Source organism: Rhincodon typus, chromosome 4 (genome assembly GCF_021869965.1).
Source record: "Rhincodon typus isolate 14 chromosome 4, sRhiTyp1.1, whole genome shotgun sequence".
In the NCBI taxonomy this organism is placed as follows: domain Eukaryota; kingdom Metazoa; phylum Chordata; class Chondrichthyes; order Orectolobiformes; family Rhincodontidae; genus Rhincodon; species Rhincodon typus.
Window position 1 is genome coordinate 12,859,468 of NC_063335.1, and position 18,230 is coordinate 12,877,697.

The following is an 18,230-nucleotide window of genomic DNA, read 5'->3' on the forward strand; positions in this document are numbered from 1 at the left end:
TTTGATGGTAGATATTTTCTTTTAAAACTTGTTCGGATATGCTACAGTGCACTTGTGGACCAGGTAAGGCTTGGACTTGGCTTTCCTGGTTTATTGGCAGGGACAATACCACTATATCACAACAGTCCTCTTCCTCGGACTGTACACTTGGGAATTTCCAAAAGTATCTAATTTACTTGCGTATGACCAGCAATTTTAATTTACATTCCCTGATTATTCCAGACGTTTCCAAGTGTTTGCTCATTTAATCCCTATTATAGTCAGGCGCTTGCTCTATCCCTGCCCATGAGACAAACAGTTCTGTAGCTACCTTGTTAATCCTTTCCTGTTTTTTGGAGCAGGGATGTGACATTCACCAGCCCTAGCTTTTGATTCTCTAAGTGTTGATAAAGAATTCTGGTTAGGATGACTGTTATTTGCTGGTTATACTCACTTTGGGACTGATCTCTTGCATATTATAGCCCAAAGTAGCATAGATTCCTTTTAAGTAATTTTATCTATTATTGTCTTCTCCTCTGATATTCCTGTAGTTGGGCCTTATCCTCCTTGATGAAAATATGTACAGAGTCAAAATACCAATTCAGTATTTCAGCCATTCCTCAATATCTAAATATTGCCATACAGTACAGCGCTCAGCTATTGAGGTTTAGGTTTGATATTTAGTCACCAACTCCGTCCCTCTCACAGACACTCTCTCACTCTCTCTCTCTCTCACACAGACAGACACACACACACACACACACACACACACACACACACACACACACACACACACACACACACACACACACATACATATCTATGGGGTGAATTATTTCATCCAATATGTTTGTGTACTTGTACATACATTCTATTTTGTTCAAAAAAACACCAGCCTGACTCCAAGTTAAAACACAGACAGATTCTAAATAAGGCCTCACACCTAAAATGCATTGCCTGACCTGAGATGTCACCTCTTGTATACACTCATAAAGCCTTTAATTATCTCACGGCAATGACTTGAAGGAAATTCTGGAATTTGCATTTTAATCAATAGAAACCTGCATCTCCTTTCTAATTGATTGAACATTCAACAGGAGGCGGCCAGCAAGGCATTTTTAGGGTTGTTACCTTTCTGCTTATAAATTCTGGGTCTGTATACCTCCTCTTCTACACTGCACAGAATTTCAAATAAACCTGTTGGTCTGTAACCTGGTGTCATGTGATTTTTGACCTTGACCAACTTTAGTTTTGCCAACAGTTAGGGTACTTTATTAGCTTTAGTGCCAAATCTTAAGAGTTCAAAACATTTTCTCTTGCCTGGTGGAATCCAGATGCAGCTGTTAAAATGTAGTCATTACTAAATAGGAGTGAGTTCCACTGAAAGGTCTTTTAACACAGTTAAATATCACAAGGAGCCTCATAGGAGCAATATCGAGCAGAGGTTGACAACCGAGCTGTGCAAAGAGATATTGAGATAGGTGAGTAGTCACAGAGGTGTGTTTTAAGAAATGTCTTAAAAAGTGGAAAAACAGGTAGAGGGCTGGAGAGATTTAAGAAGGCAGTTTGAGAGTTTTGGGCTTTGACAGCTCAAGGCATGACCACCGATTATGGAGCTGTTTAAAGATGGGGATACGCAGCAGGTCAGAATTGGAGGCAGGTATATTGGCAGGTTGTAGGGCCAAGGGAGACTGGGAGAGGCAGTGATTAATTAACATCTATCACTGACCACCATAATTCACTTGAGGATTGGTACCTTGGGTGGAGAACTGTGGAGCCATTCTCCTCCAGGAAGAAGAAATTAGAAAACAGGAAAACATGTTTAGGTTTTATTTTTAAATGAAAATCCCTTGCTCGAGTGAGAAAATGCATCGACTCCTTGGCTTTAATGTGAATACATGAAATAAAGCTGATATCATAAAAACGATCAGCATGTGCCTTTCCATCACACTTTCAAAAAATAGAAAAGAGAAAAGTGATCATTTGTCATGTATTGAGAAAACCCTTCAGAAATTGAAAATAGTTTAGGAACCACATGTCAATGAAGTCCAAAAGACGACCGGAATTCTGACCAGTGTCCTTCAAAAGCAACAAAACCCAGACCTCACCTAGTGTTTACTTAACAACGATTAGTCTGGGGCTTTATGACAGCCTCTGTTTAATACCAAAACAGTATGCACTTTGTACTGTAATGCCTCATTTTTTTTTTAAAACATTTATCTGAATAATAGTACAGACAATTGGCTAATAAAAAATAACAAAGGCATCTGCTCTTCAAAATAAAGGGTCAGGAAGTTGAATTAACCTGACAGGCATTGCACTGTTGAAGCAGATATCAATGTGGGTCGCCATGACGTTAGTAGTGACTCTCCAGTAAGATGGGAGTACATTGGAACAGGTTACAGCGGGCCTGGACTTAATGGGCTGCTCAGGTTCCTGCACTCCAGTGAAAGCTTCTTCAGTGCTCAACCTGCAGGGATGTAATGTTCAGAGAGGTGCTGATTGCTTTAGGGCAGGCCTACTGAGGGATCTTGGGGTCCACGTCCTTAGATCCCTCAAAGTTGCGACCCAAGTTGATAGAGTTGTTAAGAAGGCGTATGGTGTGTTGGCTTTCATTGGCAGAGGAATTGAGTTTAAGAGCCGTGAGGTTATGTGGCAACTCTATAAAACCCTGGTTAGACCACACTTGGAATATTGTGCTCAGTTCTGGTCGCCTCGTTATAGGAAGGATGTCGATGCTTTAGAGAGGATGCAGAGGAGATTTACCAGGATGCTGCCTGGAATGGAGGGCGGGCCTTATGAGGAAAGGTTGAGGGAGCTAGGGCTTTTTTCATTGGAGCGAAGAAGGATGAGGGGTGACTTGATAGAGGTGTACAAGATGATGAGAGGCATAGATAGAGTGGATAGCCAGAGACTTTTTCCCAGGGCGGAAATGACTATTAAGAGGGGGCATAATTTTAAGGTGATTGGAGGCAGGTATAGGGGAAATGTCAGAGGTAGGTTCTTTGCAAAAAGAGTGGTGGGTGCGTGGAATGCGCTGCCGGCGGTGGTAGTGGAGTCAGATACATTAGGGACATTTAAGCGACTCTTGGATAGGCACATGGATGATAGTAAAATGTAGGGGATGCAGGGTAGTTTCATCTTAGAGTAGGATAATAGGACAGCGCAACATCGTGGGCTGAAGGACCTGTACTGTGCTCTACTGTTCTATGTTCTACCTGGGTCAGAAGTCCTCAGGGTGCTGCAGGCTAACCATTGGCCAGTGCTTCTCTGGTTCCTACTGCAGCTCTGCAAGCAGTGGTCACCACTGGTACCATATCAGTCCCAAACATAGGGGCCAGGGAGAAAGTTAATTGTTGTAGAGGAGTTGAGTAAGGGGATCATTGGGGTATCACCTAAGGAGCCAAGACAGTTACAACATTTAAAAGGCATCTGGATGGGTGCATGAAAAGAAAGACTTTGAAGGGATATGGACAAAATGCTGGCAAATGGAACTAAATTAATTTAGGATATCTTGTCAGCACGGACGAGTTGGACTGAAGGGTCTGTTTCCACACTGTACAACTCTTTGACTCTAAGTGATGGAGAAAGGACCTGCTCTGATCCTCTAGAAAGAAAAGTGTTTTTATAGAAATCCTTTGACTTTAATATGTTGTCTACAGCTGGTAGCTGCAGAAACTGGTGAAGAGGAGGCGTATCCCCATCATTGCTGACTAATTTTGGAGGTGGATCCTTTAATTGGTCAATTCAGACTAATCTTTGTGGCAAAATCACGCCAGTGAAATTTCTACACTACATTCACTTTATGTTATCTGCCTCTGTGTGTTTTTGTGTATGTGTGATTGGGGGTAGGGGGGAGCTATTTCATATCTTTTGAGTAATGTGTTCTGGCTAATTAGAGCACTCGTAATGTATTACAATACAGGAGCTTTCAAACAGCATTAATTTCCCAAACAATGCAAAATAAATACACATGCTAAACGTATTATCTATACAAAATGAGTCAAAATTACATTTAAATGCTTCAAAACTCAACAGCACATTTGAGGCTAGATAAACATAGAGGAATGCAGGAACAAGAATAGGTTGATACAAAACTTTCAAATGTTTGAGACAACAAGGTGCAGGGCTGGAAGAACACAGCAGGCCAAGCAGCATCATAGGAGCAGAGAGGCTGACGTTTCGGGCCTAGACCCTTCATCAGAAAAGGGGGAGGGGAAGGGGGTTTTGAAATAAATAGGGAGAGAGTGGGAGGCGGATAGAAGAGGGATAGAGGAGAGGATAGGTGGAGAGGAAACAAACAGGTCGAAGAGGCGGGGATGGGGCCAGGAAAGGTGAGTGTAGGTAGGGAGTTAGGAAGGGGATAGGTCAGTCCAGGGAGGACGGACAGGTCAAGGGGGCGGGATGAGGTTGGTCGGTAGGAGATGGAGGTGCGGCTTGAGGTGGGAGGAGGGGATAGGTGGGAGGAAGAACAGGTTAGGGAGGCAGGGACGAGCTGGACTGGTTTTGGGATGCGGTGGGGGGAGGGGAGATTTTGAAACTTGTGAAATCCACATTGATACCATTGGGCTGCAGGGTTCCCAAGCGGAATATGAGTTGCTGTTCCTGCAACCTTCGGGTGGCATCGTTGTGGCACTGCAGGAGGCCCAGGACTTGAGTTTGGTTTTAAAGAAAGGGGACAATCTCTTGAAAAGTAGAAACCTGATTTTTAAAAAAATACTGATTTTTAAGTTAGAAGTACCAGTTAACAGTTAAAACTAAATATTATAATTTATGTACAAATGCTTAATGCTGTGGAACTGAATTAATTGGGAGACGTCAGTGACTCAGGGTAATGAAGCTGTTCTGTAAGTAGTTTTGTATCGGTATTGTAGAGTAATTTTAACATGTCTTTAATCAGCTAGGGATTTCCTTCTCTACTAGAACTGGCAACCTATAATCGGAAGCAGACTAGTTATTGAATTTGTCACAGAGTATTCAGGGCAAACAGTTCCATGTAAACTGAAATTGGATCCATAATGACAATCGGTGGTAAATCATTTTTTTAAATTAATTTAAAGGATTCTTTCAGGATCTCGCACTTCTTCTTTTCCTCCACCCCCAACTCCCATTAAATTAGAGCTGAGGGTATGGAAATGTGGCCACAGTAATTTTTTTTTTTGGAATATTGTTAGTCTATCAATCTCTTCATTCCATGTGTTATCCATTTCTCTGCCTATCACCGCCTTTACAGATTAAACTAAAGAGTGTATCATTGGCTGCGAAATCTAGTAACTGAATGTATTTAATGTATTCTCGTGTCCCCTTTCTCCAGCATGGTTTCATTATCTAATTTTCAATGGCTTGTAAATCTTTCTAATTATAAGTAAGTGCTTTGTTTCTGACCAGCTCTTTTTTGGCAATCCCTTCCTCTCAGAAGGTATCACAGGATATATGTTTCCTTGTGGGATTGTCTAGTTTTGAACGAGGCAGTTTTGTTCCCAATGTAAGGGATGTCATTTCAGGGGAAAGGAAGCACTTTAAATTTCAGCCTGAAGCCAAACCAAGCTGCAGAACATGAGCCACTTTTGTTTCTAGGTCCAAGACCACTGGGAAACTGGGTGAAGTTGGCTGTCCAAACTCAGCCCTGTCATTCTACTCCTGTCTCAGAGCTGTAAGTCATAAATCACACAACACCAGACGGTAGTCCAACAGGTTTATTTGACATCACAAACTTTCGGAGCACAGCTCCTTCGTCACACTTCACCCGACAAAGGGGCTGCGCTCCAAAAGCTTGTGATTTCAAATAAACATGTCGGACTATAACCTGCTGTCATGTGATATCTGAATTGTTCCACACCAGCCCAACAGCGGCACCTCTACATCAGAGCTGAAAGACCAGCAACTAACCCATAGAACAAGCCAGCTCCAAACATCTGAAGGGTTTTGCGAATGCTCATCAGAAAATGTGTAAAGTCAAAACTGGACAATCAAAATCAGATTTTTAAAACTGAATTATCTCCTTTCATTTCTGTGTTTTGGTGCAAAGGCAGCAGTGAAATCTTCAGCATAATTTTCAGGTCAGCAAAGTAAAAATCTGAATTCTTAAGCATTCTCCAGCTTTTAAGGTGTCCTGACAGTTTGGTTTTGGATTTGGTCATCTGTTTATTCGCCTGAAGCCATGATTGAAGTCCAATGGAGACACTGAAATTTGACAGTTTATTTGCCGTCAGGAATCTCTGATTCAGTAGGAATCATTGGATAATAATCTGGGTATGAGTCCTATAATGCATACAGCTGTAGTTTGAACCCTGCATTTTATATATATGTATGCATGCTGTAGCTATAAAGAAAGAAAATATGCATTTAATTTTGGGGTGTGTTCAGTTCTCAGACTGTACACGGTGCTATGCAACTGTTAAAACACTTTATGAAGTGTGGTCTCTGTGGCAAAATGGAAACTGTGGAGCAAGTGGGAAAAATGTAGCGAATATAGCGGTTCATAAGGCACTGCATGCTGCTATCATTTCAGATAATTGTTGGGGAAATGAGATCCCACCAAGGCTCAAAGTTAGAACTGAGAAGCTGCCGGAAGCGTTGCTAAAAGAAGTATAATAGACAATATCTTTCATTTTTGGGCAAAGGAGAACCTTGGAGAGCCATTTTGCAGGAAGTAGATAAAAAAAACAAATGCAGATTTGAAATCCCACAAGTAACAGGGGCAGATAAACGAGTTCTTGACTTGAGGAAGAAAGCAAAATTACAAATAACTTCATATTTTCTATCTGCTGCTCTGGTTGGAGTCAGCTAACTCTTGTATAGGTCAGAGGTTATTATCACTCACATAGCCCTACCAACCACAGTCAGAGTGATTGAGTGATCAACCGTCTCAAAGCTCAGAGGAAGGTGCCTGTTTCGTCCAACTGGCTGAAATGATATTTTGCTTCTGGACTTTCAACCTGGGTTAGCTGTAGGTCATGATTTGTCACACTTGGAACCTGCGCCGACTGCTGTATACCACCAAAGGACTTCTAACCTTGTAATGTAATATCTTATGAGTTTAAAAGGTATAATTGACAGTAATTATTTTCCAATAACTCTGTGTAAGTGCAAATCCAGTGATAGGAACTAAATAATTATTTGAATTTAAGTATTCTTGGCCAACAAATTCCAAGATCATTCCTTTTTAAATTTCTTAAGTAGAATCCTGAACTCCAGTGGAATTTTGAACAGCTTTGTTCTTTTAAGCTACAATGAAATTAAATAGGATTGAAGGTTTTCTCACTTGGAGATGGAGCGAGATGGGGGAAGGGGGGCTGTTGGGTAGTATGGGCACATCCCAAACCACAAGCTGCTCATTTAGGGCTACAACTGAACCTGTATTGTGGACGCTTCCCAGAAGCATGCATCCTGTGAACTACAAGTAGTATGTAATTACGTAATGGATATATAATTACATAATTAATATGTAATTACAACTTTTCACAAAACCATTTGTACCTCCCAACATGGAGGCACAAAAACAGAATTATTGGGGAGGATGGGTGGAGACTAAATGGGAGTGTAGGATTGTTAGGGAGAAGACAAGAGGAAGTGAATTTGGTGGAAGCAAAATAAAGAATAATTCTACCAGGGGAAATTTGCTCATGCAATTTGAAGAAGTAGAAATAGGTTCAGTGAGGTTGAAGAACTAAGAGCTTGGAGAAATATGGAGAGAAACAATGGATTAAATAAGCTCGATAACCAGCTGGAAAATCAGGATTTAGTTTTGGTGGTAAGGACATGGTCTATTGGGAGATAGAAGGAGTCATCAGAGGGTAAACAGTTAACCTCAGTCAGACAGAGAATCTTCTGTTATGTGGTAACACTGTCCTTTTTTTCAGCAGGTTGGACGATATTAGGTTGGAATAGCTAACAACACCTCCTTGAATGAAGGTGATCAGTAGATGCTGACATTTCCAGTCACACTCACATCCCATCAATGAATCAAAAAAGATTGCGATCCAGGTTTAGAGGATGACAGTTTAGAATGAGCAAAGGGGAGAGGGTCAGAGGACAGGAGGAACTAAACAGGCAACAATTCCCAATGTAAAGATGGACAGAAGAGGAAAAGCCAGAACTGCTTGTTTCCCAGGGAATTGGGAGAACAAAGTTGCATTTGGTTGAAAAATGCAAAAACGTGGAGATGGAGATGACATGAGAACTTGGCATGCTATTGAATGTAGAATTCATTGAGGTGCAGATGAAACTTGCCTTGCTGGAAGGGTGTTCATGAACGCTTCAAAAGGAAACAATTGAAGAGTGCAGCGAAAATGTGGCAGTAACTGAAAATAGGAGATGGTGAAGATAAATTGGAGAGACAAAAGATGGTAAGAGTTGTCTGGCCTCAAAATGTTATTTGAGTTTTAGATTGCTCCTGAGAGAAAGGAATTTTTTTTTGCATTGAAAGACAAAAAGAATAATGGAACAGGGCAGTTATGTATATTGAATAGATGCTGTTAAAGAAAGTAGCTGGGGGTATGTGTAATATTCTGTGACTGGCTGTGTCACGCTTATGCAGGCTTTTTTCTCGAGCAACAATATCTGTTACCTCGAGGGGAGAAAAAAACTTTAGAAGTCAAAGAACAATGCGAATTTTAAAATATGAGGGCAAAATATTTTGAAGGAAAATTGTTGCATTCTGTATAACTGCTAGTTGAACAGATTGATACTAATGAACAACACCATAACATAATGTATTTATGAGAACCTTTACTTCTGGATTTTGTGAATGGAACATCTGCCAATGAAATCATACAACTGTAATACCTGTCCCTAGTGAAGGCAGGAGTAGTTTTTATTGGGTTCTTGGAAGTAAGTTAGGAACACAAACACTGGCTGACTTTTCTTTGTCACTTTTCCTTGCAACTGTTGCCATAACTATGATCAGAGACTAGGAACTCAAAAATTTTATTTCTTTTAACCTTACTGGCAGCACTTACATTAGCAAACATAAGAAAATTGGGAAGTATTAAGAGCAACAGTATGCCTGTTGAATATTGTTGATGGCATTCAAAACAAACAGAAGTGTTACAGAACAGCAATTCATAAGTTTAATATGTAAATAGTTTTTATAATATTTTTCATAAAGTTTGGAACAGAAGTGCGCTGTAATCTTGTATAACTGAAGTAAAAACTGGATTAAAGAAATCTGGAAATAAAAACATCTGGAGTTTGAACATCTGACATTTGACATAATGTCTGATGTCTGTTCGTATCTTAAAGATATTGGATTGACATTTCAGCATATCGTGCTGCAATACAAAAGGCAAAGATATGTGCTTTAAGGGAAAAAATTAAGCAAATGAATCATTCACAAACCATTCCCAGGTGAAAGGACTCAATGGTTGGAAACTGATATCCAATATTGTAGCCAGATGTTTTACAACATTCACTTCAGTTTGTCTTGTTATTTTCTTCTGGGAAAATGTATTTCAATTAGATAATATCAGAACCCATGAAAAGACCATTTGGAGAGTGGACAAGTCTATATGACACACTGTATCGGAAATTGGTGAGTGTGACAGCAAAGTAATATATAAGCTGCACGATAGCACACATAGAATTCCACTTTGAGCATGCTAGACCTGAATAAACATAGTGGGAAGGGAAAAACTACAGGGTCAGAATGGCCAGTTTGCCATTCCTTTGTTCTGCACCCCAGCAAAGACAATGTTCTACCATGAAATAACGTTTGTCAAAGGGAAAAAAAAATGAACTTGGACATGGGGAAAACAAAGACAATTGGAGCTTTCTTCTACAGCAGCTGCAGAGCCAACAAAACTGCAAAAGCAGAAGCTGGCAGAACAAGATATGTATTAGTTTTTGCAGATGGTGGTGCAGACAAGTTGGAGATTGAACAGGAAGTCACGTGCTTGAGGTATTTGATGGGGATAACCTATTACCTCACTTAGCTAGTCTAATCACTCCTGAGACCCTTACTTCTGTATAATTAGAAATTATCGCATTTCCCTGTAAGTACTTGTCTAAATTATCCGACAATGTGCAGGATGCAAGCTACACAAAGCCTTTCTGTTCAAATCAAGTCCTGTATTTTTCCTTAAAACAAGGTTCAGAAGCAAAGTTTGTTTTATGCTGCCAAGATTATTAGATTACCTATGATAGAAGAAACTTTGTGACACTTGTCTTTGAGTTTGTAAATAATATCACAAAACAGTTAATTTTATTACCAAATACATCGTGTGTTCCTTCTAATGTATTGCAAAATAACGGTGCTATTCACACAGAGGAACAAATTTGGATATTTTCTTTTACACATACTTGCTTGATAACTATCATGCATTACAGACATCATGAAAGAAAGATTAATATCCTAAGAACCTTAATATATTTCAACAAGCAATTGCACAGCAGCTAATATTGTTGCTTGTGCTATGCTAATTTTGTTTTGATTATCACAAAGGGTGTAATTAGATCTTTGGAGTTTTATTGACTGCATTATTTCTGCAAAAAAGAGGGAGAAGAGAGAGTAAGGTCCTGAACAATACAAAGAAATATATGTTCTCTACAATTGTTTGTGAGCATGAACCAGAGCTTGAGGAAATGTAATTTGTCATGCCAATTGTTTATTAGTAATGTTAATAATCACTATGCCAGTAGTGGTCTAAATCTTAGTTTTTTTCTGTTTAAAATTTGCAAACTTATTGCATTGGAATTCTAATCAAATATTGTTACAATTTATTTCAATAAAGATATTGACTTTTTCACATTAACCAAAATGATCAGTGGTGAACCAAACATTTATAATGATGGAATTGTGGTTTGAGGGATGGAGGATGTGGATAATGGGAGGGGAGAATTTTTTTTTGAAAGGGTAATTGTAAGACTGAGTTTTCAACTGTTTATCGCTAACTGAAAACATTTCTGGAATCAAGTTAAATTATTACAGTCATTTCAAGTTTTATAGCTGTGCAGTCTACCAGTACTCATTGCTTTTGGCTACATTCATTTTCCTTGTATCAATGATTAATGGACAATGTTGAATGTTGGAGTGAGCAGGCATCAGCAAATGCGAGATTGTAATTAGTTTAGCTGACGAGTCCTTCAATGGCACTTGCATCTGGATGGAAAAATTACCCTATAGGGAACTGGCTGCTCACCAGGTTTTTTTTCTGTAATACATTGTGAAACGCCAGATGAATCAAGTGCTTTTTTGTTCCAAGAAACTGCTTGAGTCTTGAAGGCAGAAATGTGCCTATAAAAGCCATCTACTTTGAATATATCTGAGTACAATTATTAGCATTGTACTCTCCCTGGCTATTTTTGGTGAACACTCAATTTATAAAGAAAGATCTTTGAAAAAATTAAATTTTAAAACTGTTAATACTTTTTGACAGTTTATTAACATGTTTTAATTTTTGAGAAGTACTTACAGAAAGTAAAATAAAATGGAATCATTTTTCTACTATAAGATGTATCTAATTTCCCAAAAATTTGGCTATGAATTAAAGAAGTCCCTTTTTTCTGTTCCTTTGTGAACAGTGGAGCATGTAATTTTAAACGATTGCAAGTCTCAGACCTGAATTGATTAAGAATAGCCTGCATTTACACAATGGTACTAGGGTTTTATCACTCAATTCTCTCTGAATTGCTTACCTACAAAAGAGGATGAGAGCATTTTATATCACTTGATATAACTGTTCTGCACTTCTGCCCGCATGGACTATGTTATTGACATTTTAACAGTTATAATGGGCAGTCGCTGAACTTAAAATCACTTCCAACTAATTTCACCCATTTAGAACTGTAAATAACATTATTAAACAATTTTTCACAATGGTTATGTTCTCTTGGCAAAAGAAGGTAGCATTTAAAAAGAATGGAGAAGTATTCTGAAAAGGGACAGAAAAGAATTTGAAATTAGTTATTTAAAATTTGTATCTGCATATTTGGATAAACCATAATTGTCCTAAAATGCAAACAAGTTATTATAATCTGATCAAATATTTGCACAGCTTGTGCAATCATAAATTACACTTTTCATGAAATGGAGTACATTATTTGGCATTAGCCAGCAGATGTTGTACACCCTGGGAGCAGACTTAAGTGGAGTGGGGTACTGTGCAGCATAGCCCTCCAAAGATGAGAATCCATTCTTCTATACATCCATGGCAAATAATGAGATGTTATAAACATTTCAAGTATGAGAAACTCATTGTTGTTCATGCTGAACTGTATCAGAGGTGTGATTCACAGCTGAGATATAAGTCTGAAACTTTTATTTGTGTTTCAGTGGGACAGCTCTGTTTAGACTAATTCTGCTAATTTTCTCTGTTTCCCACATTTTTCATTCTGTGCTGTTTTACCTTGTAATTTTGGATAGACCAGTTTCTTCATCAGGACTGGGCTGAGATTGATTAAGCTTATTCCACTTAACACCTCACAGTCAGCAGAGAAAAAATACTTTCATTTAGGAATCTAGCATGGTCTTAAACTTGGGATGCAGAAATAAAGGCTCTTACCTTCACTGTGTTACTACATTCATTTATTGTCTTCGTCAATTTAGAATCAACAATAGGACAGTTTGAAGTCACGATTGGTTTACTTATGTACATAAAGATTAAACAATTTTTGAACACATATAATTTAAGGAGAAATGGCTTCATTCATATTCTGTATCTGTAAAATCAGGAATATTGAAAGGGTTGAAAATCTATATTAAAAAAGTAGAAAAAAATGCTTGAATATGTTCATAGTAAGCAAAATCTTTCAGCACTGTGCTGTGCACACTATGCATATATACATACGATAGTGGGCTGCAGGAGCAGGTCAGACAAGGTATTCTGTAATGGATAACTGACTTGCTGACTCTGCAAAGCTGGATGGTTGCAGCTCCAGCAACATTCAAAAAGCTCATCAGCATCCAGGATAAAGCAGTTCATGCGAATGCTACCCTATTTACCACCTTCAACATTCATTCCCTTCATCATTGGGTCACTGTGGTTGCAGCATGCACTATTTGCAAGAAACAGTGCAGCAAATCAACAAGGCCTGCCCACCGACACCATTAAAACCTTTGTCTTTTTATCCCTAGAAGAGCAGGGCAGCAGATGCATGGCAACACTCCACCATCTCCAAGTTCCTTTCAAGTCACGCACCATTCTGATTTGGAAATATACTGCTGTGGCTTCACTGTCACTGGAAATCCTTATCTCCACAACACAGAGAGTTACTATCATAATATAGACCAGTTCTAGAAGATAGCTCACCATCACAATCTCACGAATAATTAGGAATAGGTAATAAGTACTGCTCCTGCCAATGATAGTTACACCACAGAATGAATTTTAGAAAGTATGTGTGGTGTAAATATTTCTCAATCCAGTTTGTTTGTAATCTTATGTTCAGTGCAATGAGAAAAAAAATGTCATAATGCAACAAAATGGAAATTTATTTGATACAGAATTGAATAAAACATCCAGAGCAAGCACCACTTTGTTTAACATTTAGCAACAGAAAATTCTAAATAATCATCAGTTGGATCAATACACTGATAAGTTCAACACTTTTGGCTGTTCAAAACAGCATGTTTTCAGAGATGCGAAGTTTGAATAAACTACTTCTAAGTTTTAACATTTAGAGTCAAAGACACCAAAAAAAATCTTCCGCTAAAGTTCAATATTTCACTTTTCTTTAGTGAATGAAGTGTATCAGGCAAGGGCAAGGGAGGAACAAAGAGGCATTGAGTGTAACAGAAGAATAAATGATCATGTATAACACTCTGTCATTTTAGCACATTACCATTTTACATATTTGTGTGAACTTCCTCAGTTTCAACAGGAGCATTAACGTATTTTAAAACAGCCTCAGTTTTTATAAAGAGTGTAGATAGTGGTTCAGTGGTGGCATTTTGGGCTGAGCTTTCTTGATTAGATCACCATCCAGAAATGGCCTTAATTTTGTGTCTGCAATTTACATAGCAGCAGTTTGGTTGTGATCTTCCTGCAGACAGGAATGAAGAAGCATGTTTGATTGTGATCTTCCTGCAGACAGGAATGAAGAAACTCTCTCTGGGAGCTCCATCGCATTAGGGATGGCCAATAGCAAGGCCTACAGGCCCATTGGTAGAGGTGCGAACTCTTGAGGCAGGCAAGAGACCATAAGGTGCCTGAAAATTGGGGCGCCCTTTACAGAACAGTGGAACATTAAAAATTACAGCAGGCAGCAGCTGTCAGGTCATTATTGTGGAGTCACAGCAAGGTGACTGTAGCATCTTAGCAGGTCTGTAGTGGGATGAGTGAGAAAATGTGTTGAGGCCTTCCCCCAACACACACAATACAGAGATACCTGACCTGAGGTCAGGAGGCTGTCTCATGTTAAATCCCAGACTCCAACATTTTTAGTTCCCGTCCATCAGGAAAACCATCGCAGCACTGTCAACGTTCCTTCAATTGGCCCACTAATGAGCCTAATTAATATCTCTGTCACTGCCTGGTGGTTGGTCTGTGCTGTGTTGAACATCCTTCCTGCAAGATCACTCAACTTTGTTCAAGGTCCCACTTCCTTAATTGATGTGCAGAAGCTGGAAAAATCTAGACCTCTGAGTCAGACTTTGAAAGTTCAAATTCCCCTCTAGTAAGTTGAGTGCATTGCAGAAGACTGCAGCGTGAGCAAGTCCATGACCAATTTTAGTTCATTTTCAAATCAGGACCAGTGATATAAAATCTGATCTCTTAGGGAGCCAGTCTGAATCATAAAATACAGATGTGTTCTGCTGGCATATCTTCACCAATAACACAATGGACAAAGTGACATTGGCATCATTTGAGATGATCAATAGGTGAAGGTTGTGACACAAACAAGGAAAAAATTAGATGAATCCCATCTGAGGATGAAGGATGGATGAATTAGGACACCAGCTGTGGTTGCAGCAGAGGTGTTCAATACTGCAGATGTAGAAATAAATGATAAAAGAAATATATTATGAGATTTAAATCTGAATTTTGGGGCAGGACACAAGTTTGAAGTTGAAACTGGGCACGCAGCCACAGAGTTGGTTATGTTTCTGTACATGAACATCTCACACAATAATTCTTCTTCGTAAGTGTAAGCTTGGGGCTAGTTATATTAAAGTATCTAAAATTGCTACAAAAAAAGTTGCTGGAAACGCTTAGTAGGTCTGGCCACATCTGTGAAGGAAAAAACAGAGTTAACATTTCGGGTCCGGTGACCCTTCCTCAGAACCTTTTTTGTCCTTCACAGATGCTGCCAGACCTGCTGAGTTTTTCCAGCAACATCTGTTTTTGTTCCTGATTTACAGCATCCGCAGTTCTTTTGGTTTTTATCTAAAATTGCTGCTCTGCACTTATCAATAACATTAGATAGATTGTTATTGAAAATCCACTATTTAATTTGTGATTTGAGAGTTATAACTGTTGTATTTGTAATATGTCAGGACACTTGTGTTGTTTAAGTACTAAAGATATGACAGTTATTAAGAAGGTAAAACAGTGTACTTTTCTCCCAACTTATTTAAAGCTTTCAAGTTAAGTTGATTTTTTTATAAGAGAGCTGCTAATGCAAAATTAGTTGTGTTTGTTTTCAATAATGAATATCCTACAAGTAGATATCAGATTAATATAACCACTAACTGCATATTGATGTAATAATGCTTTTATATGTTTTCTATATTTAATCAGTGATTCGTTTTTATACAATTCAGTTATTGTGAAGCAGCATAATTAAAAGGGACCTTATCGTGATCAACTTATTTTCATGGTTTTTTGTGCCAGAAGGGAAACAAAACACTTGTGTTGATTTGTCCTAACTTCACAGATCACATGATATACCTTTGACCTTTTGCTGTTGCAGAGACGCAGAGGCTCTGGAGTTTTCTGTGCCAACTGCCTGACCACAAAGACCTCTCTTTGGCGAAAGAATGCAAACGGTGGATATGTATGCAACGCATGTGGCCTGTACCAGAAGCTGCATTCGGTAGGAAGAACCCAATAGTTGTTTCAGAAAATGTTTGTAAAGTATGTTCAAACTGGCCAGATATGTCACATGGTTCTATTTAATGAAATCCACTCCTTTGCTTCTGCAATTAATACTCTGAGGGGGGCTTCTCACTATTGGCCACCTGAAAATCAGCTGTCTTTCATTAAATTACAACATAAGCTGGTGGAATACAAAGTGTGTGTGTGTGTGTGTGGGTGTGGGGGGCGGTGGTGGTGGTGGTGGTGTGTGTGTTGTTGGGGGGGGTCTAATGTTGCATTTGGTTGGTTCGAATGAAAATCAGGAAAGAGTGTTTGAATGGAAAATTTTAAAATGTAGACAAGGTGTTTAATATTGTTACAAGTGTATTGGCATATGTCTTTTAACACTTCATAAATTACGTTAAGAGTAACATTTTATTGGCAGCTAGGAATTGTAGATTTAGAAGAAGTCAGAAGGTAACTTAAGTTTCTGTGAAAACAAGATTAATTGTTAATAGTAATTTTTCATAACTCTGCCCCATTATAAAAGGCAGTCTGTGAGCTCATCTGCATGATTTTAAGTACATACGATATATGTCAGTGTAACAGGCTTTTCAGCCCAACTAGTCTATTCTGGTAAAAACCGAAAGAACTGCAGATGCTGTAAATCAGGAACAAAAACAAAGTTGCAGGAAAAGCTCAGCAGGTGTGGCAGCACCTGTGAAGGGAAGAAACAGAGTTAACGTTTCGGGTCTGGTAACCCTTCCTCAGAATTGTTCACGGGACCCAAAATATTAACTCTGATTTTTTTCTACACAGATGGTGCCAGACCTGCTCAGCTTTGCCAGCAACTTTGTCTTTAGTCCATCCTGGCGTTTGTGATCCTCTCAATCCCTCCAGTATCATTGCAATCCTCTATTCCCTTCTCCCTGACTGGCTTATTTGGTTTCCCCTTTAATTCATCTATATTATTTACTTTTGTATTGATCTCCAAAGAGATTGAAAGCTTTTATAATGAAATTTGAATTTCCAATTAATATTGAAAGGATGACACAATATGATTTTATGTTGAAGAATAATAGTGGTATTGACTAAACATACCTTTGCTGGCAACTTATACTTTAAACCACAGAACGAATGGCTTCTTCTTATATGTAGCATAACTGAGGAAACACACTTCACAAGACATTAGTCAGGCCTCTTCTGGAATACTTGTCCAGTTCTGGTTGCACTGTTATAGAAAAGATATTATTAAACTGGAGAGGGTTCAGAAGAGGTTTACCAGGATGTTGCCAGGTATGGAAGGTTTGAGTTATAAAGAAAGGCTGGATAGGCTGGGACTTTTTGCACTGGAACGTAGGAGGTTGGGAGACGACCTGATGGAAGTTTATAAAATAATGAGGTGTATAGATAGACATAATGGTAGTTGTCTTTTGTCTAGGATGGAGATTTCAAGACTAGGGGACACATTTTTAAGATGAGAGGAGAGAGATTTAAAAAAGACATGAGAGGCAATTTTTTTACAGAGGGTAGTTTGCATATTGAATGAACTTCCTAAGGAAGTATTGGATTCTGACACAGTTACAACTTTTAAAACACACATAGATAAGTACATGAGTAGGAAAGGCTGGACGGATATGGGCCAGGAGCAGGCAGGTGGGACAAATTTAGTTTGAGATAATGTTTGGCATGGACCCGGTTAGATTGCAGAGTCTGTTTCTGTGCTGTATGACTCTACGACTATGACTCTGTGTTGTTCTTTTAGTAGATGTGTAATTCTCCCAAAATCAATTGAACTTGATCCCTAATTCCCAAGGGTTTACTTTTGAATCTTTTATTTTACAGCCTGGAAATGTGGAATTCCAGAATTGTCTTTCATGATGTCATTTTTCTTGGGTACTTCTCCCTCTAGCTCAGGCTAGGCTAATCTTCTAACCTTGTTTTAACAGCCCATGACTTTGTTATTTTCAATCTGATTCCAAGCTCCTATCAGCATTCCTGGGTAGTGAACTATAGTGTCTTGCTACCTGTAGCTATTCTGCCTTCTCTGGATCCTGCCAGACTAATTGTCTGAGAGTTTCAGGGATATCTTAGAAACCCTTCCACTCTCAAAACCATGGTGAGGTGAATCCCATGGGCCATATATCCAGGTAGAAATGCTATCCTCACGAGCCTAACTCTTTCATCTTGAAAATAAATGGACAGCTTAAAGCATACTATTTACATCTTACTTTCTCACCACCTTTCTGGGACTTTGGAGACACTCTTAGCATGCTTACAGTTTGCAATGTCTCTCAG

General features: G+C 38.8%; 1 protein-coding gene across 1 annotated transcript in view; it reads left to right on the plus strand.

The window, feature by feature from the left end:
* The window catches only part of trps1 (trichorhinophalangeal syndrome I), a 193,027-nt gene extending 177,058 nt beyond the window's left edge, over nt 1-15,969 (plus strand). The window contains exon 5 of the mRNA XM_048595647.1: nt 15,829-15,969. Within this exon, the coding sequence (XP_048451604.1) occupies nt 15,829-15,969 (141 nt within the window). The remainder of the gene's footprint in view (nt 1-15,828) is intronic.
* The last annotated feature ends 2,261 nt before the right edge of the window (nt 15,970-18,230 follow it).